Source organism: Falco punctatus, assembly GCF_963210335.1.
Source record: "Falco punctatus genome assembly, chromosome: 8".
Taxonomy (NCBI): Eukaryota; Metazoa; Chordata; class Aves; order Falconiformes; family Falconidae; genus Falco; species Falco punctatus.
This window is the reverse complement of record NC_137588.1, coordinates 14,631,428-14,658,752: the sequence shown is the minus strand read 5'-3', so window position 1 is coordinate 14,658,752 and position 27,325 is coordinate 14,631,428. Positions and strand designations below refer to the sequence as shown.

The 27,325-nt window shown below is 38.2% G+C and overlaps 1 protein-coding gene across 5 annotated transcripts; it reads right to left on the bottom strand.

Moving 5' to 3' along the window:
• Nucleotides 1-81: 81 nt before the first annotated feature.
• CMKLR2 (chemerin chemokine-like receptor 2) lies at nt 82-25,367 on the bottom strand. 5 transcript variants are annotated; one of them, XM_080400210.1, is made up of 3 exons: nt 18,623-25,367; nt 15,127-17,130; nt 82-4,870 (listed from the first exon to the last, which is right to left on the bottom strand). In XM_080400210.1, the coding sequence occupies exon 3, from the start codon at nt 4,852-4,854 to the stop codon at nt 3,802-3,804; it is 1,053 nt and encodes a 350-aa protein (XP_080256336.1). In that variant the 5' UTR covers nt 4,855-4,870; nt 15,127-17,130; nt 18,623-25,367; the 3' UTR covers nt 82-3,801. The 5 variants fall into 5 exon arrangements, with proteins under 5 accessions (XP_080256336.1, XP_080256334.1, XP_080256337.1 ...); XM_080400208.1 differs by having other exon boundaries at nt 15,127-16,454; XM_080400211.1 differs by having other exon boundaries at nt 15,127-15,274.
• Between the last annotated feature and the right edge of the window lie 1,958 nt (nt 25,368-27,325).

Sequence of the window (27,325 nt, the reverse complement as noted above, 5' to 3'; positions counted from 1 at the left end):
ACCGCAGCCCTCGGCTAATGCAGATGGGTAATTCACTTCATAAACTTGCAAGTATGCACCAGGCTATAACAACAACAGAAACAGGTGTTCAATTAAAATGCAAAGAGAAAGTAGCCTAATTAACACCGGTCTGAGTTGCTTACTTGGCTCCAGACTGGTTTCTACATGGATGTTGACATTTTTTTAAAGATTGAAGAACCTGTCTGAACTAAATTGTTTTCTAAAAACTACCCACAGGAATGATACAAATGCAAAAACTGTCAGTTGTGAATCTTCTAGACAAATTCACATTTCTAGGCCTTCTGTTGGAGTGAGGTAAAGAATTTATTGTGACCATGAACAGGAAGCCTTTTATGTGCCACGTTGAGGTCACAGAGATGAAGATGCTCAGTGCAGAAGCCTGATGGCAGTAGCTAAAATAACTTTGTTCTTTTTTTCACAGAGCATCTCTGGTTATCTGGCACAGCAGGTCCTGTTTGTTTAAAGGTCTGCCAACTTCAGCTTATGTAAGAGTTTTATTTTATAATTTGTCTAAAAAAAATCTGCCTGCTAGAGGTTTAAAGCATGATTAAAGAATTGAGAATAAGTATAATTACAGGCTTCATTCCTACCTTCCTTCCATAAACTTAACTCCTAAAACACTGGCTTTATTCTGTGTGTAATTAGAGCACAGTACCCTTTCTGTGGCAATTCTCTAGCTGTTGCTTCCAATAAATCATGTAGCTTAGGCTTAGGAATTCTGCAATGGTGTTGCTAAAAGCAAAAAATTGGCAAACGTTGCATCAGGAAAAAATGTGTCACAAAAATGTAGTTCTTATTATCCTTGACCATCATGTTTCTGATCCCCACTCAATGTGCTTCTTACCTTTAAACTCTTTCCTTGACTTTGAAATTAAAGCTCTAAGTGGATAAAATGGCTTGATTTATAGACTGTAACTTTGTTAAAATACAGCAGGATGAACCATCCATCTGACCTGCTGGACTGGATTTTTGTGTTTTTCATTTATTCTAAGCATGCATGTACAAACTCTTCAGTTGGGATTTCTTTTGTCCAGTTTCCCCCTCGCCCACCCTGCCCGCCCCCCCCCCCCCCAGTGTTAGAAGGAAACTTGCTGCACAGGAACAAGCCAAAAAAAACTAGAGAGCAGTCTTCCCAGTTACGAAATAGATAGGCATGTGGGCAAGAGAATTCCACAGAATCCATATTTATCTATATTAGGGGCTTTTGTGTAGTATTTGGGTATGTGCTGGTATACTGCTGTGTCACTGTGCCTGTGAAAACTTAGCATCTTAAATGAGATGCTTCTATCCCAAGTGCACCCCATAACAGAAAGATTATCAGAAAGTTCCGTAACTTAGATATGTGACATACAGGAATACTGGGAAAACAGTTTCAACAAAAGTATCTGTTACAAACCAATCCACATAGCAGCCTTCAGACCCTTCCGGAAGCAGGTGAGAGTAAGTAACTAGAACCCATCCATTATGAAATGTGTCAATAGCTATTATTCCTGAATGAGTGGTTGATCATAGAGCTATTACCTGTGAAGTGTTTTGAGATAGATCCCCTTTTTCTGGCTTTTTTTCCATTGTTGTAGGTTGAACGAGCATTCCTCGGTCTAAGCAGCGTAGAACTGTTGGTATTGTTTTGGACACTCTTTGGAAACAGAAACTTGGTGTGTTTTCTGTTTTCTTTAGGTAACTTCTGTTATTCTTGCAGAAATGATCTGGAGATAATTCTATAACTGATGATGGTGTGAATGAGATGGTTACATTGCAAAATTGTTAATCTACTTATTTCCATAGACCAGGGCTGACTTTAGCCTTGTTCAATTCTATTCTGTATCTCTGTTGTCTACTTTAGGGGAGGCTTTCTAGTAATTTACGCAAGACAGCACATGTGTGTTTCTGCATTTGAAAATCAATCTCTTTATATAGCATTATGTGTGCTCGTATAGCTGACATGCAAGAAGAAAGCTGGCATAAACCTTAATTCCTGTAGTTGACAGGGTCAGGGCTTGCTTTCATCTTCCAAAATCTTTGGGAAGGAGCTGTTCTAAGAACATATACTCACTGCATATTGCTGCTGAGAAAAGCAAATTAACACTCTCGTTGGAAAAAACAACAAAACTTTATTACTTTACTTGGAGTACAGCCAGGAAAGTAGTACTAATACATCATTCTTAGAAAGATGTCAGGGAACATGTGAAGAAAAATGGCAAAATGTTTGATTTAGGCACATTCAGCAGTACAGTTCCAAAATACTATGATGAGTCACTGTGTACCAGGCTGCAAATGACTCAAAGGAAGGGTGCCGCTTACCGGCTTTCCATCCCAAAGTGAAATACATTGAAATTCCACTGATCCTGCCTGACTCTCCCAAACTCTGAACCACAGTCACGCTGTTTGTATTTGCACAGCTACCAATAGTGGATGTGCTCATGCATGCACATATATATATACTTTATACAAAACCAAATATATTTACATATAAGACTTCAATTACAAATAAATGCTACTTCAGTGTGTTGGCAGACAATAGACCACTAGGTAGATTATCTGAAAGGCACATTTATGCTATACACCTAGGCCAAAAACAAGGAAAAAAAATAAAGCCTTGGGTAAATTGGAACTATGCTTTTAGTTTTAATCCCGCATTCAACTTTTTAATTAAGTGGTATTGCATCAGAAACTGGTTCACTCCACCTAGTGTATATGTTTGTATTGGCACATGTGTGATTCTTCAGCAAGCAACAAGTTGGAACAGAATACAGCATAACTAGGACTACTTCATCTTTCTTATGGGAGTGGACAGCATTTCCTGGATGTACTGGCTTGCTTCTCATTTGGCAAAGTCATCCAAATTTGGCTACAGATTTGTAAGAGAATTCACTTTGCCCATTTTTTGAAGATTGGCATTAAGGCAAACAAAACGTTATATCATTTCTTTACCTTTGACAGAACAGTAAACAACTACCAATAGTTGTAAACCTCTTTGAGCTTGAAAGTTGAAACACAGAAGAACAACAAGTGTGGCACAGGGCCTTCTGTAAGAAACATTTTCACTAATTATTTGCACATTTCAAATAAGCCTAATGCCTATATGAAATACTTGCTCATAGTATTTTGCACCCAATTGGTGCTAAAAGCACAAGAATAAATGACCAGAAAACACAGGATTTCCCATCTTAGTTTTGAGTGTAAGATAAAGAGCACTGGGAGAAAACAGATTTTATTTCCATACTTTTCTGACAAGGGAAGGCAGTGAGTCAGCATATTTTCTGTCTCGGGATTCTTCTCCAAGTGCAGAGCAGAGCCACCAATAGCTTTACTTAGCTGGGATGTAGCCAGGTGACTCCTACTTTTAAGGCAATACTCGACAATAAGGAGACTGGTGACCCACTGATGTGTGGCCATCACCTCTGGGACGAGAATGCCTTGATCAAGAGTGTTATCAGTGGTGGCAAGGGGGAATATTTTTCTGCTCTCTTTTTATATCATTGAGGTACAAACCCACAACAAAACAACAGGATTACAACAATATTCCTGACCAGAAACCCAGTTAGAGCAATTCCACTTTTGCTGACAACTTTCAGTTTGGGCTGTGTGTGCGTTGTGAGCACACCAGACCCGGATGATGTGTCCTTTTAAAACCTTTCAAGGAAAGCAGCAAGTGCAACGAAGCTAGCTGTTGACATAAAACTGTATATGCAAAGATGCACATCTAACTGGCAGAGGCGAAGTCAAGAACACCTTCAAACCTCCTGTCAGCTCTTTGGTGAAGGATGGTGACAAGAGCAGTCACTGAGCGGTTTCACAATAGTGCACGGGCGCATGGGTGTTGTCGGAGCTCCACAACTGCTCGCTGACAGTCCCTGAGCGGCTCACCTCCCACAGTGCCAGTTTTAGCACCTCAGAGACTGTTGTCTTGACCTGGGCCTGGAACCTTTTGCTTATCAGAACATAGAGAATTGGATTCAGGCAACTGTTGATAAAACCAAGGCCAGTGGAGAGGGGAATGCCATCCTGCAGTAAGCCATGCAAGTTTTCATCATGGTGAGCAGAGAGCTCCACAATGCTGAATATGTGATACGGTGTCCAGCACACAAAAAAAGCTACAACTACAGCAATGATGGTCCAGAAAAGCCTGCTGGAAGTCAATACAGTTCTTCTTTTCACTTTGACAATCAGCAACGAGTAGCAAATGACCATAGTCACTAGAGGAAAGAGGTAACCGAAGGCAAGCCTCACCCAAATGAGAATGTGATGGGTCAGCACTATAAGTTCTCTGTCATGCACATGGAAATTGTTGTAGCAAATGGTGACATTGTTGAGAACTGTAGCTGTGTCTCTAAAGTATAAGGCAGGGCCACCAATAATTGCAGCTGACATCCAAATGATCCCACTAAGAATGAGGGTGTTCCTTACAGTCCGATACTTGTAGGAGAAGACTGGGTGGACTAGGCGGATGTAGCGGTCAAGGCTGATGAATGTCAGGAAGAAAACGCTGGCAAACATATTAAGTAGTGCAATGAACGAGTTCATTTTACACAGCCACTTCCCAAAAGGCCAGTGGAAGCCCATTGCCACATACGTAATATAGAGGGGCAGGAAGAGAACAAAAATGAAATCTGCAATGGCCAGATTGAGGAACCAGAGTGTGGAAACCGATTTATCCCACTTAAAGCCCATAAACCAAATGACTATGGCATTACCTGGCACTCCCAGCAGAAATGCCACACTGTAAAAGGAAAGGGAAATCATATGGGCAATGCTGAGGGAGGACTGGGGTGATTCATCTTCCTCAGACAAGTCGTAGAAGTAAGAGTAGTTCTCAAAATCTTCAAATGTCATGTTGCACCGTTGCTTTCTAGGGAAGAAAAGAAATGAAACAGTCAAAGGAGAAATGTTTTACTGTGCTGCAAATAGTAACCTGCAATTCCTTTAAGTTCTTGGTCATAAAAAAACCAAACGCTGACTTAGGTCCACATATGTATCACTTTTTAGCCATCACTTCAGCTAGCACAAAGCTTGTGGTGTCTTTTAGTCACAGGCATTTCAAGAAATGCCTTGATCTTCAGGAACTGTCTTCCTTGCATTTATTTCTTAACAGAGAGCACTGAGCACAGTGTCACTGGTAAATTTCTGGAAGACCAGATGCAAAGTTCTACTGCAGTGTGATTTTTCTATTCTTTTCTAATCGGGTTTCATATTTTACTACTCTGTTCCTGTTTTAAGCAAGTTTTATGAATTATATTTGTCAGAAATCAGAGAAGTGCCAGGAAGCCGTTTTTTATAAAATTACCACACACACACCTCAAATTACGGTTAACAAAATCATAGACAGTGATGAAAGTGAACTGAAAGTTTGTGTGTTTATTCCTCTCTATCATGTATCTGTCTTTGACTCAAGGGACAATGATTTTTTCAGACACATTCAATGTATTAGATTTCCTTAATGCAGCAAAGGACGAGAAGGAAACGGAACATATTTCAGGGACAATACATACAATTGTGGCATTCTTCCACTAGTGAGCTGAGAAGGAGGTAATAGATGACAGAAAACAAAGCTTGCCAGGAGAATAAGACAGACTGTAAGAGTTATAGATGAAAACATATGCGTCTTCCTTTTTCAAGACAGAACAAGTCTCGGTTTTCTTCTATTGCAAAAGCTTCTGGAACTTACAAGTACAGTATGATTTTTCACATAGGAAATGCCTTATAAAACGCCTAAGGGAAGAGTGGTGGGGGTGGTATGTTCAGGCAGACTATAAACCAAAAGACAAATCCAGAAAAAAAAAAAAGAAATCAATGGGAAAACAGACAGCAGAGGTGTAACAGGAAAATGCACTCAGTCCATTCCACAGTACAGACAAAGCTGCAGCACAGCACATACTTTTGTCAGACTGTGGCAGTATGTGCTATGGCCAAAACAAATATTCTGATAAATTCTGTTATTATTTAAAGCTATATAGTCTGGCTGGACTCAGCTGCACCAAAAAACTGTCCCTGAGAGCAGGATACTACCAGCTCATTAGCTGTGCTCAACAGTACACTGCTGAGCACTAGTACCATTCAGAAACCAAAAATCACCCGCACTGTTGGAACTCAGCCCTGCATTCCTGTAATTCCATTAATTTTAGCATGCTAAAGACAACAGGAGGGGCGTCTCCAGAGCACACTGCCTGCAGAACCACATCTGCAAGCTTGTATTCATGTACATACCTTTCCTCCAAAAAGTAGTTCGCTTATTTTGAAAGGATTACTGACACAAGTGAAGCTACGCATGTGCACACACGTTAGCAGGGTTAGATTTCTCATTTGCAAATGGATAGGCCAGGGTGGAAAAAAAGTTGTGTAATTTTACATCTCTTGATAAAAAAGAAAAAGTAATGAGTCAATACAGCCTGTTCTGTCCAGAAGATTTGATAACCTTTGCCCTTTGTTAATTTACGTCAGGCTGAAGGTATGTTATTTGGTTTGCTGTCCTGATAAGATGACATTTATTGGGCTGCATTTATGTAATTACGTGCCCCTTGGGGGTAGATTCTGCATCAAATAGCAGTACCACCCATCTGAGTCATTTTTTCAAATAGCTTAGCAGCTGCTAAGAAATGGTATAAACAAGGAGCAGTACCACTAACATCTGGTATAGTATTACATTTAGACGTTTTCAGAGGAAAATCAGATTAATAATCGAATTTTTAAGTGTTTGTGCCTGTATATAGAACTATACCTTCAAATCAAATTTATGCACTTCAACAACAAAACAAAAATCAAATTTTTCAGTCTCTTGCTGATTAATATCTTGTATTCCAGTCACTAACCAATTTTGCTTTGAAGCTTCTCAAAAGCTAGCACAACACAATACTTGGATTCCAACATTTCCTCCCAAACCTTTTTTTTTTCCCAATGGTGCTAAAAAAACCATAATGACAATAACAAACATTTGCCTGATGCCCAACAATGTAATTTTATATTTAGAATTTCAAAGATGACGTATAGCAGGAGAAAGAAAACATACATAAGCGAATACCAAATATTTACCAAGCCTCTTGTAGTTTAAAATTCCTCCATTGAAAGAGCACACCTTTAGAACGCAATTACTGTTCCAAGCTTGTATTTTCCCTTATCTCTAGCTCTTAGTCTTCCAATGCAGTAACTCCCCAGCAGTGAGGGCAAAAAAAGCAGGAGGAATTTTGCTTTCCACGGTTCCCGCTGCACAGATGCTGAAACTAGACTCTACAGCTAGGGCTCAGCGAAGACTGACAATTACATTTGCAAAGCCCAGAAACTTCTACCTATGTATATGTATGACATCCACATATACGAAGCACTTCTATAGCAGGACTCATGGTGTTAAGCCCTGCCCTGAAAAAGGTAAGCAGTAGGGGGATCTTCAGTGGAACCATGCTGGTTTACATCAATGGGACTCAGATTTTTTCTTCTTGGATAACTGTTAACCATCATTCAGCAGGCATGTTTCTTTCTGTTCTTGAAGCACACAGTCTCAAATACATGAGTTTGAACTTCCCAATAATTGAAAATACTAATAAATAAAAATGAGAATCAGAATTGTCTTGCAGTTCAAGTCTAGGTCTTGAAAGTGAAGAAATCTAGTTCTATCCCTTATTCTGTCACTGGTTTCCTGTATGATCTTTGACAATGGCCTAATTTCCAGGCTGGAAAGATTCTCATGAACTTGTCTGCAAACAGAGGTTCAGTAGAGAAAACAAGACTTTTTGCCAGTAGTTTCTGCTTGGCTTTCAGGCCACTTGCTAGAAAAGGTAAAGGAGGTTTGATGCAGTTCACTGGCTCGGTCCCTGCTGGTCCAGAGTTGCAAAAAGGAGTCAAAGCAAGGAAAATATTTTTCAATAAACAGGAAAGTGTGGTTTGTGGCCTGCCAATAGGACTTGGGGGCAGCCACAGATTACAGAACAGTGTTGTATTGCGTGTGGATGAATATAACCATGTTTAGACTTCATCCTGCATTTTTTGTTGTTGTTTTTTTAATAGTAAACAGCCTGCGTAAAGTGTACCCTCAGTTGTTTGCAGTCTGTTCCTGTTTGCTGAGGTCACAAGCAGCTCTGAAAACTAAGCCTCCTTGATTCAGTTACTTAATTATGAATATAGTTGCTTAATTTTAAGTTTCAGAATGTTTGACCAGGATGTTTTATTTCCTGTCCCTTTATGTAGTTAACTACTAAACAACTTCATGGGACTATCACAGGCTGGCACTTGGTGCTAGTAGCTTTTAGATCCTGGGACAGAAAACAGAATTACCAAAAAAAAGAATCATAGAATGATTTAGGTTGGAAAAGACCTTTAAGAACATGAAGTCCAACTGTTAAAATACAGACTGAAATATTTGTAAAATACAAAGCCACAGAACTGCTGGGAAGAGACTTCACCATGTGCTACATGAACTGTCTTTCTCTGAATTTCACCCAGCAATTACAGAACTGGATCTCAATTGACATATTCACAGCTTTTTACTACATAGTACCTAGAGTTCATGTTCTCTGCCACCATTCCAGTATTTCATAAAGTTGAGCCATAATGACAACTGGGACAAATGATTGAATCTGCTTAAAATAGCACAGCTTTTGTCACACTAAGAATGGCCTTACGGTTACGACTTTGGACCAGTCGTTTGGACTCTATTCATAGCTATGCCACATGCATCCTGTTTGACCAGGGGAAGTCGTTTGACCTCTCCACACCTCAGCCCTGAGGTCAGCGGAACGGCTTTGGAATTAAATTACACTGGGGTTTCAGTCTAAAGGAGGAGAAAACAAACAAAAGAGTTGCAATTTCCACTCACTTCACTTGATGTAAAGTCTTCCCATGGGTCTAAAGTTCTCTGGGCACCACACAAATTGGGATCCAACCTAACGACACCGGTAGTTTATGCCATATGTTTGGGCTACAGCCCACACAACCTCTCTCACATTTGGTCCTCATTACTTCTGAAATTTACAGAGAGGTCCAAGGGAAAAGCTTATTCATTGTCTATGTCAGTTAAAAGTTAACACAAATATTTGAGTTGTAGTCCCAAAATCTATTTGTTTGGTGCAATAACCAGGGCTTAGAGACTCTAGCCAGCTAAACTGATTTCAGAGGTCACAACAGTGGGTCCTAACTTAATAGGAAAATTATGGATTGCGGAGTTGGCCATCTCAACTATTAACTTCATAGAAGGAATATATTACACAAATCTGCCTTTTAATATCTTGATGAATAATTCTGAGCATATCATATTCTATGTGTATGAACTATGGCTAAAGGAAAGCTTATGTGATTGATCCACTTCAACTTTTGTTGTGATTTGCGAGTCAAATGTTGGAGAACAACTAGTTTCTCAAAAGGTCAGCTAAAGCCTGCTTGTCATGCTGTGTCTCACCAAGTTTGTCTGGATATTTACTTCATTTGAGAGCCCTCAAAAAATTACTTGGAACTTTTGAGGTGCTAAATTTGAATTTATCTACCTTCAAAAGCATAAACATGAATTTCATCCAGCAGTGTTTATCTGTAAAGTTCAAAACACAGAAGTCTGAGCAAGTTTGTTAGAGGTGTATACATATCTCTGGCAAGTGTTTTAAAAGACATAAGAAAAGATCCTAAAACTCACAACAAATACTGGTGAGATTACAAACTGTCGTAGACTTACATTCCTCCCTCAAAAGAGCAAAGCCAAGATGACCACTTGCCTCCACACAGAAATATTCCTATGGCAGGAAGTGCCTGATACACACATACTTCAAAATTAAATCATAGCTCTGCAATAATTTAAGCCTAAAGCTGGCCCAGCAGACAAAGCTACTAGGAAATGAGCATTTTAAGCGAGTATACACAAAAGCAGAATCAAGGGTTATGTGTTTTCTCTTTCACAGACACATACACAAGCACCAATCTCTTGGCTAGTGTTTTAATGGTCCTTAGACATACGGTAACAAAATGACTTTGTAAGCAGTCTTGAATTCAAGAACTAAAACGGGTCATAATAGATATGATATGTGACTGGAGACCTTTTCAAGCCACAATATAGATGCGTTTTTTCTGGCAGACAAGTCAAGAAAGCAAATAACCATCATTCTCCATTACGTCTTTCAGTGAAGAGGCGTTGGAAATGCATACACAGTGTACCAGCTAGACATCTTCTAAAATTTATGCCAAAAACAACTTTCTTTGAGCAAGGCCAAACATGACCCTGTTAGTCATAACACACCACTTCATCTGTGGTATTGAAGTCATTTGACCAGACAATAGCCTCATAACATTTTAGGCAAAGTGAGTGTTACAGCAGGATTAACAAACCCTTATACAGCAGACTCAGTTAATATTGGTAAAGCAATTATTTCAGACCAGCACTTTTGCCGCCACAGAAACATTAAACAACAAATGGAAAACCCAGCTTTATATCTCAATAATGCTGCTGTAATAGGAAAAGCATCTACAGTAGGTCTGGCCTGAATATAACAAATCATCTAAGATAATGGCTGCAGTTGAGCAGTGTACCATTTCCACAATCGGGTAACTCATAAATGTCTGCAACCAGCAACTGCAAATCATCAGAAGTGATTTATTCTCATGCTCATCCCAAGGACCAAGACTTTCATACCCAAAGACAACAAAGAAACTCAGATGTCCTCAGAATATACACTGTGGTGCGGGGCATTTGGTAACTATACAATTAGTGTCTGCTCCTGCTCTTCCATTAATACTAGATAAAAGTAGAAATATCTCTTTTAATATTCCTTTTGGATATAAGGAGTTCCATAACCACTGCAAGCTATCACGTGACCACAAACATATTACATTACAGTCAAGAAAATGACGAGTAATATCTGGGAAACACTTAAAGTGGCCCCATTCTAGGGAAAAAGAAAAAAAATAAATCTAAACATTCTTACAAGCAGGTAAAAATAGATGTTCAGTAAACAGTGCCAACTGAGATTTAAAATATGGTCTTATATTGCATGTGTCAGCACTGCTAAAGTGTTTACATAATTGGTCATAACACCTCAGTATTCATAACCCTTCGTGCAAGTGGGCTCCAGCGAGAAGTACCATCCGTCTGGTCTACAATGAGGCATACAATGACCTACAGGAAATCTCTGATCAAACCAGATGCTAAACCTAGAGTTCCTGCCTGGTGGTTCAGCCATAGTCCTTTCCTCCTTTCTTAAACATAACACTGTCCCCTTCACCTATGATGGGTCAGAAAAACCACAGCTTCACCTCTGGGAGACCTTCCCCTTCCTGAAGGGAGCTTCTCCGCTGTGCTATCATGCCACTGTGCTGCAGGGACTCAGCGGCTACTTGGGCAGCCATTACAGGTTCTGGTCTGTTTTCTGTACGCTGGAGAGAAAAGGAACCTGGATCTCTACCATTTGCTAGTCACATACATTAATCTGTCTCTGCAGGCCCAGAACACACCTCAGAGCTGTTAAGCACACGTCCCAGATGACAAAGCCCAGCAGGTACACCGTAGACCATATTGGCTGTGTCCTCAGCGTGTAAGATACACACACTAGTGAAGTATTGTTCCAAGGAGTTTTCATGTGTTTTCCTATTCCTCCACAAATTCCCGCAGTATTTTCTCGGCTATAAGCCATCAATCTAACTACATTCCTAGAGTAATGGAGATACCCGATTTATAACCAAAACATTCCAGCTGATAACATACTTTACTTTGTCCTCATAGCTGATATGCTAGGATCACTGTGTACAGTAGATTAAGGGTGCCTACTTCTGTATCAGTGTTACTCTAATATTCCTACTCATACAAAGCAAACTCCTATTTACTTTAAGATCAAGTCTACAATAAGCACAGCCTGTATCCCTGCAAAACTGAAAAATGTATACTGTTAATACAATTTCAAGAGGGCTGGATATCTGTCTCCCTAATATAGTGTTGGAAACACTCCCTAGCACTGATAAGAATAGATGGCGCCTATGATTAAAAGCTTGGAAATACCAGTTTTACAGGCTTCCCACATTAGCTTTCCAAATCACTTCTCACTTGACTCGACCAGATATGATACAACACCCTCAGTTAAGAGTTTGGGACCTCAACAACACATTATTCAGTTTTCTTAAATGGACAATGGTTCTCAGCATTTCTGAAACATCTAATTAAAAGGATGTGGGGCTGCACTCATTAAAATACGATCACTAGAAAGAAGAAATGGGAGTGTAGAAAGTGATATTACATTGACAGTACAGGACTTACTATTCACCACTTTCTCTCTCATCTGGAAGGCTTCAAAAGAGAGTAAAACTCTGTGCCAGGTTTGCAGTCGCTGAAAGAAGCAAGCATTTTATGTTGGGAGAGTACCCAAAGGCCCTAGCCTTTTGAGATCAAAGCCTCACTGCATCTAGACACTGTAATAAGCACATAATGAGAGGCAATTTCTGCCTTGTTTATAATTAAACAGCATAAACAGACACAAGAAGAGTATGGAAAGGAACAGAAGTATCTTGCCCAAAGCCAAACAGTAGATTCAAAGGCAGAGATGGAGGCAGAATTCAGATCTTGCCAAAAGAATGAAGAGGCAAGTATCTTTTGTGGCTAGAAGGAAAGGGTGCTGGTTTTTCATACTTGTGCCTTGTGATTCTTGAAACACATCCTTTGAGAAGTATCAAAAAGGGACAACAGAACCTGGACTGGGGAAGAGAAGTAGGAGAAGGCTGCAAACCCTTTGCTAGCTAATGTCCTTGGCAAGGAATGGAGACTTCTATCTAGAGTGCTGGCCTTTGCAGAAAACCCTTGCAAACAAACCTGATTTGTAGCACAGGGTTTTGTTAGTTTCCCTTTGAGCCTACTAATGAAAAAGTACTTTATCTGCAGCAGATCTGTTAGGTTCATCTAAAAAATTGTAATGCAGTAAATGGTGGGCCAGGTATATGAGAGCTGCAACAAGCCAGCAAAAAATTCTCTCTGGAAAAGAGCAGCTGTGGGCTGATACAGGGCTTTACATTCCAGAGGGCCTGGAGACTGGAACATATTGAAGACACAAAGAGCACAGAATTAGCTGAGCTCCCCTGAAAGTACTATATGCTTCCTTTGAGGATGCATATTTTTTCTCCTTGTCTGAGGAGCCTCAAACACACCGTAAAAGTAGTAGCAAGTGTGGGACAGCTGATCTGCGCATGATGGCATCTTCCTTTCTAAAACCATAGGCCTCCTGGACGCTGCCCACCCTAGTCACAGCAATTCCTTCTTCTGGTAACAGGCCATGAGAAACTGTTCCTCCCACTCAGCTCTCTTTTGCAAAGCCAGCAACAACAGAGCCCTGCACTGTTGTGAAACGGCTAGCTTTAGACTGAATGAACACAAATCAGACCATTATCAGAAATAATGAGTGAAAATTAGCCAGACAACCAGCCACCACAGTGAGAGAGACAGCTGAACTGTTGGCACATTCCATAAGACAAAATGAATAAATAATCAAATGACAAGACCATTCAACAGACTACAGTCCTCTTCAAAACTAGCTGCTTAGTGCTTGGAATAGCAGAGTTATTAATAAAAAAATTAATATCTAAGAACAGATCACAAACTTCAAGTGGCTTTTAAGAAATGAGAAGAAAATTCTTTAAGGCAACTGGCTTTATTAGGAAACAGATATAAATTTTCCTCTTACATCAATCTATCAGAAATAAACACAAATCTAACAGCATTTCAGAAGTTGCTCATTAGGTTATCAGCAGAGAGATTCTTAAAATGAAAAGAAATAATTATAATGTATAGTACATACAGATTGCATTATTGTCATTAACAGCTTTTCTCTACACCCACTGGTACAGTAAAAATTTGTACTAAGATCCTGCCTAGGAATACTTTATATAGAGAGTTTCCCTGAATTATGATCCCTTTCTACAAAGGCAATTAGAGAATCCAAACCATAAATTCATTCTACAGAAGTGAAAAATAACTTCCACTATGCCACACTCAAAGAGATTTTAAGTGCAATAAAAGCAGACTCTAATATCACTCACAGCACATCTACAATCTCTAGGATTAAAGTAAATTTGGTAGGACCTCTATCTTGTCTGCCTGGCTAAGTAGCTGATAATGTTTTAAATTTGGCTAGAAGCTGCAGTGACATTAAACAAAAGTAAATTGGGTTATAAAAAACATTTGCATTTCTTAGTTCAGCTGCGGCAAAACAATCATATGATGCTAATGAAAGTAAACTCTCATAAACAAGTTAATGCTGACACCAGTTTCTACAAACCTGGTCTGATAAATTGCTTTACCCTGATGTAGCCTCGCTCGCTTTCTTCTCCCTAGCTTTGAATTAATAAACATTTAAAATTATTCAGTAATACAACTAGAAATTCAGCTAGAAAGCAAGTGCGTTTTACTTCAGAGACGATCTATACAGCTTCTGTAAATCTATGACAACAAGTCTGGGGTATTGTTTGGCTTCACATTTAGAAAGGCTACAGGTTACAATGACACGGTTATCACTAAGTCTGAATAGGAGGTGGAATCTAGCCCTGTCTTATTGTGTGGTAGTATATAAGGCTTTAAATCATGTCACTTCCTAGCAAACATGCACTTAATGACAGCTAGATCCACATCCTACCTTATTCCACAATGGTTAGGGAAAACACACAACCTACCAGCTCAGATCATAGAAGCCTTTTTTAATTCTGCATGACTACTTCTTCAGAAATATTTTGCTAATCTGCTACTTAAAATTATTTCCAGTTTCTGTTCTAGAATCTGTTCAGATCAGAACTGATGTACTTATTTCTAACGATACCGGGACTTGCTATAGCTATAGGAGACATACTATCCCTAAGCAAATAAAAAAAATCAAAACCAACACACAAGACGGGGGGCGGATTTAAGTCAAGGTCACGGACATAATAGAAGACTCCTTGAAGTACGTATAAACACATTCGAAAGTCATTACAAATTACATTCACACGTACTTTCATATCTTTTCTTGCTGCAGGGGGTGTTCAAAATAATCTTTGAAATGAGTAAGTATCACATTCTTTCTTCCAAGAAGCTCTTCTAGCCAGTATATGCTACACTACTAGCTGCAGAAACACGTTATTCAGGAGAGAGGGAGAGAAAGGTTTAAAGTAACAGAGAGATTGACTTACCTTGTTTAGTTCTTTGGAATGAAACACACTGTAAGTCAGGGTTGTGAGCTCTGTGGCAGAAGGAAGAATGAAGTGATCTGCAGAGTTCAGAGTGACTTCAGTGTGATTCCAGCTGCTTCACTTGGCTACTGCCTGCCTTCTAATAAAGCTGCAGAATGATATAACGCCGTGTTTGTTTTCAGCTGAGGAAGTTGTTTCCAACTTCCCTTGGTTTTCTAGACCCAGTTCTGAAATATTGCTTTTCTGTATAATCCCAGTATTTCACCAAAAATAAATGTTAGACATGTGAATGAATCATTTTGGTCAGTGTCCAAGCAAGCAACAGATGTGGTGGCTGGTGAATGGAAAGAGACCTTACAGTTGTAGGCTGCTTTTTGTTACGCAGAGAAGAGGTTGAACAGTATTTCTTTGTAAGCTTTCTGGTTTATAGAAAGTAATGTTGAATGAGCAGAAAGATGCTTAAAAGTCACACTGAAAGCATCATTCTGTAACTGTACTGTGAGATACATTCATTTTGTATTTATGATTAGTAGATTGATCTCCTTTTGTGTGTAAGAGTGAAGTGAGCTCCTCAAAGCATCACTAATTAGTACCCCTGTCTGTCAGTCAGTGCAACTGGTCAGAAATTTGAACTGGGTTTTAGGAGACTTGGCTTCATTCCAGGTTGTGTAAAGAGTCTGTGGAGGTTTTGTAGGCAAGCCTTGTGATCTCCATGTTGCTTAGTTTCTCAGTCAGTAAAACAGGAATATTATTTCACCAGTATCTACATACTATAATTTCACCAGACTCTGATGGTACTGCACTCATCATACCATTTTAAATCAGATGAGTATCTGTCAGTCTGCTCTTACCAAAAATGATATCTTCTAGTGGAAGCAATAATCTAACAATGGTACTCCTCTGCTATTAAAGCAAAACATGTAAAATGTTCAACAGTGGTTGAATCTAGCCAGTTCCAAATGTCCCAGATATCAACTCTGTTGATTAGTGAAAATTAGAAAGAAAACACACAACCAACCAAACCAACCAAAAAAAAAAAAAATAACCAATCAAACAAAACAAACAAACAGACAAAAAAACCCAAACACCACAGAAAGAGGGAAGTGCTTAGTGAGAAGCAGCAAAACTGAAATTTCAGCATCTGGTTAGCAAGGCTATCAGTTTTAAGCACCTCTCTTATGGTCCACGGATCTCTTAACAGGATTCTCTTAACACAGATTCTCTTAACAGGAAGTAAAAATTCCTTCCAGCAAAATTAGCCTGCTTCGCCTTTCCTCCGTGACAGCTCTTCCTGTTCTGCCAATACCACTGTATGTGAGGGCAAAAAGCTGTGAATGAAAGGAGAATGGAGATTACGCTACAGTGGGACACAGAATTCCTGGACCATGAGGAAAGGACAGGGGGCATGTCTCCCCTCGATGAATGTTACAGGAGACGAATGGGGCTGCCTGAGGAAAGAGCATGGAAAGACTCAAGGACCTCATGGTTTGGCACTTCACTTCTTGCATTTCAAATGTTTCCTGTTTTCTCCAGGTAACTGATTGGTGAACTTTTACTGATAAAAGCTCTTTTAATAGTAGTTCTCTTCCTCTGTAAATATTGGGATAGGGTAAATATAGGTACCGTTTAACAGCAGATCTGCCAAGTTTTTTTGCTTGTAATGGCACACTGTCTGTAGGTACTTTGCCAAATCCAGTTATTGTAAGGCAGTTAATTCAAGGGCTTGCTCAGTACTATTTCAGTAGGACAAAAGAAGAAATTACTGGGTAGATAACTCTCATACATGGTCTACAGTAAAAGAAAAAAAAAGCTCAGCAGAGTCACACATTTACCAAATGCTCTTTTTCTTCTCCATGAAGGCAGCATTCTGGAGAATGCAATGGACTCTAGCAGGTTTGGGATAGTGAGGAATTGTCCTTAAGGGGCTGCTTCCTTCACCATAAACTAAAGCAGGTTTGGGACTACTCCAACACATACGGGGGATGATAGTTCAGCTCCTTCGTCCTTCAGAACCAAGGGAGGATTAAACGTCACATAGCAATTTTCCCCACCCTTCCCACCAGAGATACAAAATCACAACGGCTAAGGATGCGGAAGACATTTTGTGGAGACAAGTTTTCACAGAATATGCATTTCTTCCCCCCCCCCCCCCCCCCCCCAAGAACAGCAGATTACTGCATTAAAAAAAATGTTTCTACTAGTCTGCCCTACCCACATTTGCTCTTTTTCAAATGAAAGGGGCTTTTGCTCTGATAAGCAATTATGCAATTTGCACAGTTATGTAAATATCTCAGAGGAAAAAAAATAAAACATAGTTTTACAGACAAAATTGCATTTAATCTGAAAAAATTTAGTTCTGCTTGTTTTCTATTTAGAGCTAGATACAGCATTTTATTCTTCTGCACATTTGATTAACCACAGTGGGAATCTTAAGTTGCTGAAGAATATATGATTGGGACCTAAACCTTTCCTTGTTTTAGTTCCTTCTATGCTCAGACACAGTAAAACTGGAATGGTGAGTCCCAAATTACATGGCTTTTTATTATACACTTTCATGCAACCCATTAACAGTTGACATAATTTTAGGAGTGTGAGCTTTTCAGACAATGTTGTGAAAGTTATATGCTTGGAAGAAAGAAAAAAAAAAGTGCCTTGTATGCTTTCATGTCTTCTCCCTTTTGTACTTGGAAGTTGTATTTTATTTTGCCATGTCATTTGTGCTTTTTTCAACAGGGTAAGTTAATGAAGTTTTGGAGTTTTAACTCTACATTAAGTATGACAATATACCAGAGCTATACTGAAGAGGGATATGTATTCACGAACATACAGCACATATGGAACTTGCAGAACAGAGAAATACTACTTTATACCTGATAGAAAAAGAATAAAGGAGAGCATTTTCACACAAATAATAGATATTGGGTTGCCCAGCACCGAATAAACTAGGTCTATTGAAAAGGAAATGAGTTTTAAAAACACTTTGGATTCTTCAGGGGTTTTTTAACCCTATAAACCTTATAAAACTTATAAACCTTTTAAACCTTTTAAACCTAACCTTATAAACAAAACAAATAACCCTATTAACCCTATAAACCTTATAAACCTTTTAAACCTAACCTTATAAACAAAACAAAGGCAAAGGATGCATAAGAAAGAAAAGATACAAGTGCAAAACCTTCAGAAATACTCTACCTTTATTAACCACAGCACAAATTACAAAGCAATAAACAAAAACAAAGTAGCTTTAATTTACCTGGATTATCAACAATTGTCTGATAGTTCTGATAATTATTTCCCACTGCTAGGACCACTGGATTTTATCAAGCTGCCTATTAGTATGTGCAGATAATCTCAGCAGTAATAAATACCCCAGACTAAAATCACCATGCACTAATTAAGTTGTAGTAACCATGAATTTGCAAATTATGTCAAGCAAAATATTTACTTTTTCTCAGTTTTAATTTCAGATGACAAACACAAGAAAGAAATTACTTACCTTTTGAGCATTCAGCTGTTTACAGTTCAGTTCTTAAAAAAAGATAAATATTCTTCACTGTTCTTTTGTCCTCACTGTTTGAATTAACACCTCATCGACTGAAATCCACTCTGGAAAGACAGGGTTTAACTACCTGACAATCAGGAAAAGAGTAATTTCCTCCCTTCCTGTGAAACTAATGACTATTCATGCCTATCCTTCTGGTAAAGCTGTAGTGTTTACTTGTGGCTTAACTGCCCACCATATACCATAGTCAGCAACTATGACAAAATTCTCCAGCGACACATTTAAACCCAACCACCTGATGAAGGGGGAGGCTTGGCTCCTTTAGGCAGGTCCACATCCTCTTTCTATGCTGATATTAGAAATCTGAAGATTTTCATGTATAATGTGTTGAAGAAATCCAGTAATTCTGCAGAAGGCAAAATCCTTCATCTAACTATTACTTTAGTCAGGTCAAAACACATAAGCATATAAACGAATTACTATATGTGTATGTATAAATATAAGTATATACCTACAAGTTTGAGCAGGATCTTTAAAAGCAGCACTTCACGTCACTCCTGTAAACAAAGTCAGCAGGGTGTTACTTCCTATGAAATCATGAATATTGGAGAATAATTTACAAGGAAAGAAAAAATATATGTGTTTATTATGAAGAAAGATACTTGCAAAAAATACTCTTAGAAACAACCTTTTTTTTCCATAGATTGTGCTTTTATACTTGTATTTTTTCTCATTTTCCACAAATAAGTGGGAATAATTTTCTACATAACTTTCAGACCACAGCTATTCAAATTTTGTATTCACATGGCAATAAAATAAGAGGATTATACGTGCCACGCAGATAACACATGAAATCCATGGAATTTTCAGGGGATGTCTTTAACAATGAATATTCTGATATGTTATTGAGTGCTAAAGACTACAGTCGTTGAATAGCTAAACAGCCAGCTTGACAACAATATTTTTCCATTTTAGCCAAAGTGCTGTCTCCTCCCATACAAAGGAATGTCAGTGTTTGGAAAAATAATTTTAGTGAGAACTACAGAGATTACAGAAACAAAAATAAGGCTACGCAGACTATAGTTGTTTCACTGCGTATTTCAGTCTTTACTACTGTTGTAGGGATTAACCAATTTGCACTTTTTCACCCCACATAAGTTACCAGGAACTACTTAGAGTACTCCCAGAGTCACTTAAGAGAGGTCTCAGGAGAGAAGCCCTGAAAAGGGAAGCCTGAATTTACTGTTATGCATCTAACTTGCAACATATGGATTGAGTCAGATGTCTCAAAAAGATGCCCAAAGCCTAACCACCCTAGGTTCCAAGAAACCTGAAGCACAGAGATGAAGCCGAGCCACACCTGTTCAAGATTTTAGCTCCCTTCATCCACTCAGGATCCAAGTCACCACCATAGCTACATACACCTATTCTACCAGATATGAGATCTTATTTTCCATTTAAAGTATAAACTATGAAGATTCAGTCATCCATCTTTTATGTAATAGGTCTTTTGATTAAAGTCCCAAATCCACAGTTCCAACAGGATCATATTATGGTGTTACATACAAAGGACATGACTCACTGACCCAAGAGATATCTAAGTTTCACATTCTGCATTCATCCATCAACAGCTCACAACTAAATTGCTGAAGCGTGTCAGGTGAAAAACAACACACAAAACGAGCAGATTTCTAGGGAGAAGACAATTAGAAGTTCCAGTCCCTCACTATTCTGAAACTAGACTATGGCTCTTGGCCACTGTGCTCACTGTGACAGAGCAGGTCTGAAACACCAACAGTCTTCAAACAGGGAAACTGAAAAGGAGTTCTAACCTCCAGCAAAAGACACAGAGCAAAGCTGAGAGTTGATACAAAATTAGGGACAGCTCCCTGAAAATACATGCTAATAAGTAGGGTGCCTATACAAGACTTGTGAGTGATCACGCAAGGTTGTTGCTTTGCAGCATGACTACTCAAAATCTTAACTGAGAGCAACACCTATGCACATGGGGAATCGTGGAACCTGCTGGTTACTCTCTATAATACTGCCCAGCCATTGGCATTCCTTAGGATTTATGGAGATGCAAAGGTTTTAAACTGGACGGTAGCTCCTTGCAATGGAGAATGGTTCCTGATCATCAGCACGAAGCTGGTGCAAATCAAATCCAAACCAAACTCAATCAGCTACGAACGTTCTGAGCAGCTGTGGTCAGCGGTTTCAGCACATACTAATTTGTATTTTTAAAGTTGCTTTTTTATAGTAGTCTACAGATGTCAGGTTTTTTTTCTGCTTAGTGGATGCAAACACATTTTGTGAAAGTTGCCAGGCAACCTTGACGCCACATGGATTTCAGTTATTTATCTGTAGAAATGAATGAGAAACAGGGAGAACCAAGGCAAGTTTCTGCCTCCTGCTCTGCGTTTACCCTCTCCTCTGATCACTCTCTGGGAAGAGAACATAGTTTTGCTTCTAAACCCTACCCAGCCCTCAGCCTCTCTAACGAGATGGGAGCTGATGTATCCCAATAACCTGCTGCTTGTGATATAGGTGAAGCAAATTATTAGAAGCTCTGAAAAACACTTTGATATTTAAGGGCAGTCTATAAAGTCAGTATTAACTCTTCCATTGCCTTCAATGAAAGGAAAACTAGCACTATCTCAAATTTAGAGTGGGCTCAGGGAAGGAGGCATAGGAAATCAGCCTAAGCAGAGGCAGCTAACCTCCCCAATATTTGTTCATTCTAGTTCTACAGCTGTATCAAGACACACAAAGATTATTTTAAAATCCCTTTTACTTTGTAATTTTTTATATTTTTTTTAGGAAGACTATATGGTCCAAATTTAGCACTTAGCATGTGCTTGAATATGGAATTTACATTAATGTAGAGATGAGCATTTCATCATTTTCTGTAAAGGCTATTTGAACAACTACTTGTCTTTTGAAAAGAAGAGAAGGGAGCTTGTGGAGAAGGGAACAGTCACTTCTCCATTTCAAGATGAGAAACTAGGCAAAGGGGAACAACACTAATTGCATGTAGCTTGTGTGCAAAAAACAGAATCTGAACTCTGATTACTTCAGTATTAGAAACACAGACTATCCAATGACTTAGAAGTGACTTCTGGTTTTACTGGTGGACCAGAAAAGAGAGAGACTAAACTTTGATCCAAAGAACTACTGTAGTTCCATTAATAGTATGTGAAATGCTGAAGAAACACAAATCAAATAAAAGGCTTTTTGTTCAAAAGTTCTTTTTCTCTCTTTTCATTTTTTTTCCATGGAAAAGTCTCTATATTTTCAAACTATGAAAGAGTTTTCTTTCAAAGGCTGATGGTTTTGCTTATCAGCATTCTTAGCCTAAAATTAAGCTTTGTCCTTGGAAGAAAACAGAACTTCTCGTCTAACTTTCTGCTTTTTCCCTGAATAGGATAATGAAATCTTTCTTTAAATTATTCCCAGGGTAATGCAAGGTAGAGAGTCTACTTGATCCCAGATCTAAGCAAATATCTTTTGTGATTTATTGTGGGAACTTAAATAAAAATTTAACATGATTTAGAACAGCCAGCGCAGAGGATAATACACTTATTTAACTACCATGGGAATACATTTTGATGCCACCTTAAATTGACTGCAGAACATCCAGTGCCTCAACATAATAGTATATACATTTGGAACTCCCAGACTCCTATAAATTGCCCTACAGACAAGGAAGCTGCAGAGGTATTTTACATTCATGATCATCTTACATGCATCTGCATCAATTTAAACCAAGAACAGTTCCATTGAAATGGACGGATATAAACCTTTAATTCAGAATATTCCAAGGGGTCAAGGCAGGTTCTCAGCTTCTTGGAGCTTATAAATTCATGAAAAACAGAATGAATAACCCTCCAAGAAGCTTTGAGAAAATGACCTCTTTGTATCAGAAATACATTATTCCTTGCTCAGTAATGGGAATTAGTATTTACTTTTGCAAAAATGCCTTGGAGTTCCTACTATTATAGAACGTGAGTTAGGCTAGAAGGGAGTAATAGCCATCTACCATACTAATTTAAAATATTTCAAGACTCTCACATTAGTATCCGATTAAAAAATCCACATTAATTTTGTGCTTTATCTATAAAATAATAAAAAGAAGGATGGTTTAAAAACATGCTAATCAAAACATTGTGCCATGCAGATGAGAATAATTCTGTTCTGAGTATAAGTGTATTTCAGCCATGCTACTCAACTGCTTAATACAAGACCCTATTGGTTTTTCTGTTCCCTTCATAGCTGAAGGCTCTTGGATTGTAAACCTCCATTCACCATGGAGAAATGGAGTCACTTTATGACTTTCCACCGTATTTTCCAGCATGCACATGTCAGCAATTGTTGTATATTTCCAAGTAATTTGATAATGAACAATTATACTTGCTAATATAACTTTGCTAATTCGAGGCTTAATCTGACTATATCAGACAATTTAAAAATCTGTGTTATTTAAAAATAAGTATGAAACAATGGCAAATAGCATTGAGAAATTCTAGGGGACTTATTTGTGAAGCTAAAAAAAATTCTACACACAACATGAAGGTCAAAGAATATCCTGCAATTCATGAACAGTCACCTACAGGCAACCCCCCAGTCTACTTCCTGACCCAATCCTTTTCTTTGTGTCACTTCCCCCCCAAAACAGGCATAGTTATTTTGGAGAGATGAACTGACTGAACAATCATTAACAGAACACAGAAATTACTACGAAAGTAACAGTAAACTATTCAGCATTTTACGATGAAAGATGTGTTCTCTGAAAGCAGAACGCTTGTTCAGGTTCCGAACCGGAAAAGGATCCAGACACAAGTTTCCCCTTTAACTCAAGCAACTTTTGTTTCCCCTTTAACTCAAGCAAATTTTATTGTACTTCACAAATGGGCTGTCTGGACACTGAGACCACATTTTCTCCATGTTGTCTTAGGAACTGTGTGGTTAGTCTTGGTCCAGTAAAGAAAAATTTAATGCAACGTTACAGCCATGGCATACAAACCCCTCAACTGCTGATTTAATTTCATTGCATTTACTTTTAGAACAGAAAGTCCTAGACCCATGTTAATTTAAGCTAATGGACAGACTCAAAACAGTTGCAGCAATGCTGGAGTATGGATTTGAAATGCAACATAAGAGCATTAGTAGCCCATCATGCAGAAACTTTCTGAAAACACTGAATTTGGATAAATTTTGCAGCCATACTGTTTAAAGTGACACATTTTTAGAGTTGGTTCATCATCATCTATTCCTTCTGGATGACCTGCCAGCAAATGAACAGCAACAGCAACTGTAAATGCAATAATAAAATGGTCTGGGATCGGTCATCTCAGAACTTTGCTCAGCACTATTATAATCAAAATTCCTGTATTCTCCAAAGTATATGCATACAGAAATATATTAAGAACAGTTTTAGTGAAAAAGAAAAAAAAAAAGAAGCATAAACCCCACAAACTCTGAAAACATAAGACCGTGAGAGCAGCAGTATGACTTTCAAATAATAGTAAAAAAAAGACTTGGGGAGGATTTGCATCTAATAAGATATGCAAAAATATTCTAACCGTGAAGTACTTCAAGTAACCTTTTAAAAATGAAAGGCCTGATAACATCAAAGTAAAATAATATTTTTAGGAGAAAATTCTTGGTCCATGCATTTCAAAATGCTTTTTGTAACCCTCTCAGTTTTAAAAGGTATTTTAAATTTCCTCTTGGTCAGTATCCAATCATGTTTCAATTATAACACAACTGCTAAGCTTTTTGGTTGTTTAAATGATTAAGCTATTAAAATTATAAGTTAGGTTGCAATTGTTTAGTCTTAAGAAGGTAGCTCTGGCAAAATAATGAAAAATAGAAAGAACTGCCTTTAGACTATCCCTTAAGTTTAGGGGTTAATCTAGTAACAATAAAAACATCCTCAATATATGGGATAACTCAGGTAAAGCTCTTTTTATAAAATTTTAAAAATTTTTAGTACAAAATAAAAAAATAAAGCTCAGGTATAGATAATGAGAAAGTGAGTAGAATGCCCATAATAAATTTGCCTCCTTTTAAGGTAAGACACTTAAAAAAAAAAGTCTTTTTGGCTTGCATCTAATTGCTGTGCCACATGCCAAAATAAATAAAATACCATTATTTAAAAAAAAATCATATAGTCTTCATTTTAAAATGAGAAAAATGTTTATAACGGAGAAAATAAATGTCTAATAGCAATCTGCCAAGCCCAGCAAACAGTCTAAGTAAAGCAGACCAAAGAAAACAAGAAGCTCTGTTTTGAGATTATCCTTGCCTTTTAAACAGATGAGAAATTCTTTTCTTTTACTTTGAAAACCCTTATTATTAAATATAACTTAATTGATATTACAGGGAAAAAATTCAAATACCATTGAAGATCAGATCAGTGCTCTCTTTAGTCTGGTAGTTTCAGTTACATACATATATATATGAATATCTGGAATATCTAGTCTGGAATCTGATATTGAACAGCGGCCAGCATAAGATCATTCAGAGAAAGACAAAATTCTTTCAGGAGAATTTTACACTTCTTAGTAATTAAAGGTTTTAATGTAGCGATAGGCATTATGGAACATTGTTCTGCAATAAAATTGGAAAAGTCCTCCTTTCCCAAGCTCACTCAGCATGTGAGTTGCTCTAAAATTTACAGACCTACTCAGACTGTCTTGAAAGCTGCAGTGCTTGTTAGAATCCAAGCAAGATCTAGCAATCCCAGCCCTCAACTGCTGACAGTCAGTCAACACTTAGATCCTTCGAAGAATTTTACCAAAACAACAATTTAAGGATAAATTAGGCTTTTAAAATTAGGATGTACAAGGCATATACACAACAAACTAAAATCCTAGGCAAGAGTTTCCTGGCAGCTTGTTTTACCAACCTTGATTTTCTTTTGCCACATTCTGTCTTTACAATCTGAACCCAAGCGTTGGAAGAAGTTTGAGACTCTTTTTAGGAAAATAGTTGTAGTTCACCTTTGTCAATTTTTCTTCATGTTTTTCATAGGTATAACCTTGACATATATTTGGCTAAAGGAAGTGGAAAAACATAGCAAATCAAAGCAATATTAGAAAGTGAAGCAGTGAAAGGTGTATGGGACAGTTTATGGGAATTGAATAGATAAGTATAGGTATCAGCAATGAGAAAAAAGTTTGATGTTCAGACCAGGAGAAAGAATAATTTTTAAAAGGGGAAAGGAAGTTTGTCGGCCCTGCTCAGTGTCCATGCACACATGAGGAGTAGGCTCTTGGGAGAGGAAAGAGGAGACTGAGGGAAAGAAATCTCTCTCAGTATCTTACCTGAGCTTGAATCAAAGTGCAACCTCAAATTCATAGAGTATTTCTGTACATTAAAAGTACAGAAAGAGTTGAAAGCAAATAAATACTTGGCAACACAAGCCTAAGTTCTGCTATCTTTGAACGATAGTCCAAGATATAGAATATTACATTCTATCCTTGCAAAAATATTCAGGAACGTTCCAAGGACAAGTTATATGGCATTAAGAGTCTATAGCCTTCTTTTTACTAAGAAGTACTTCTGTTTTATATGAGCCATTCTGCAAAAGAAACATCAGTACCTCAGCTATGTAACTGAGCTTACTTTGTTTCAGCAAGTTAGGAAGGGTTAGCTGAGCCACTGTAACTCACCAAGCCTGCTGTAAACCACCACAAAGGTAAACGCTTTTAGCTTGAGATAATGTGTTTCAAAGTGTGTTTGCCACCCATTTAAACAACACAGCTCTGCTGACATGCAATAATTTTGGGCATGTGCCTGAGCTTTCACGCATGTAAACCGCCACAGAAACACTGCACCTGCAAAATTTTATGACTCCTGCTTACAAATCTCCACTCCTACCCATAAGATTCCATCTAAAACTAGGGTTTCACTTGTTCGACACTGAACTTAAAAATCGTTTCCACATAACTGAAGTGATTGATTCCCCTGCATATACTTGTATTGAAACCTTGTGTTTGCCAGGATGTCTCAACTAAACCCCTGTCTTACTCAGTTATCTCCAAACAAAATAAATGTAGCCAAGTGTGTGTAGAATGATTAGGAGATCCTGTCAGCCTTAAAAGACTGAAACGTTATGCTATACATAAGTAAAAAACTAAGAAGTTGTATTCTCCCCCACTCTTTCTTTTTTTAACGAGTTCCAGTTTCGCCAAGTTCTGTGTTACGCTAGGCAACAAAATATCACCAGGCAACTCAGTTCTGTATTAAGTACTTATTTTTTGGCAATAAAAACATCTTCAAATATATGCATGTATCGAAGGAATTCAACAGCAGCTAAGGTCATCCCTGCTGAAGAAAAGGCTTCTGCTGTTCCGCCCTTTGAGGTTTGTGCTCAGTTGCCTGTTCCGCAGGGGTGGACATTTGTAAGCTCTGGTTTCCTAATCACACAACAGCGCCTTTTCACAGCAGCCTTGGCTGAAGTTTCCAGCGTTATGTTGCATTCAGGATATGTTGTTTTTTTTTTTTTTTTCTCTCATTGCACAATCCAAGCCCGTAGCTGCACCTGTCTTCACACATAAGGGTGTTGATTATCTTTGTGGCTGCCCAGATCGCTTAAAAAACAAAGCCTGCTCCTTCAGCATAATGAGAAGTATGCAATAGCTGGTTTCCCACGGGAGATGAGATAAACGTTCAGAACCCTGTAACTGGGAA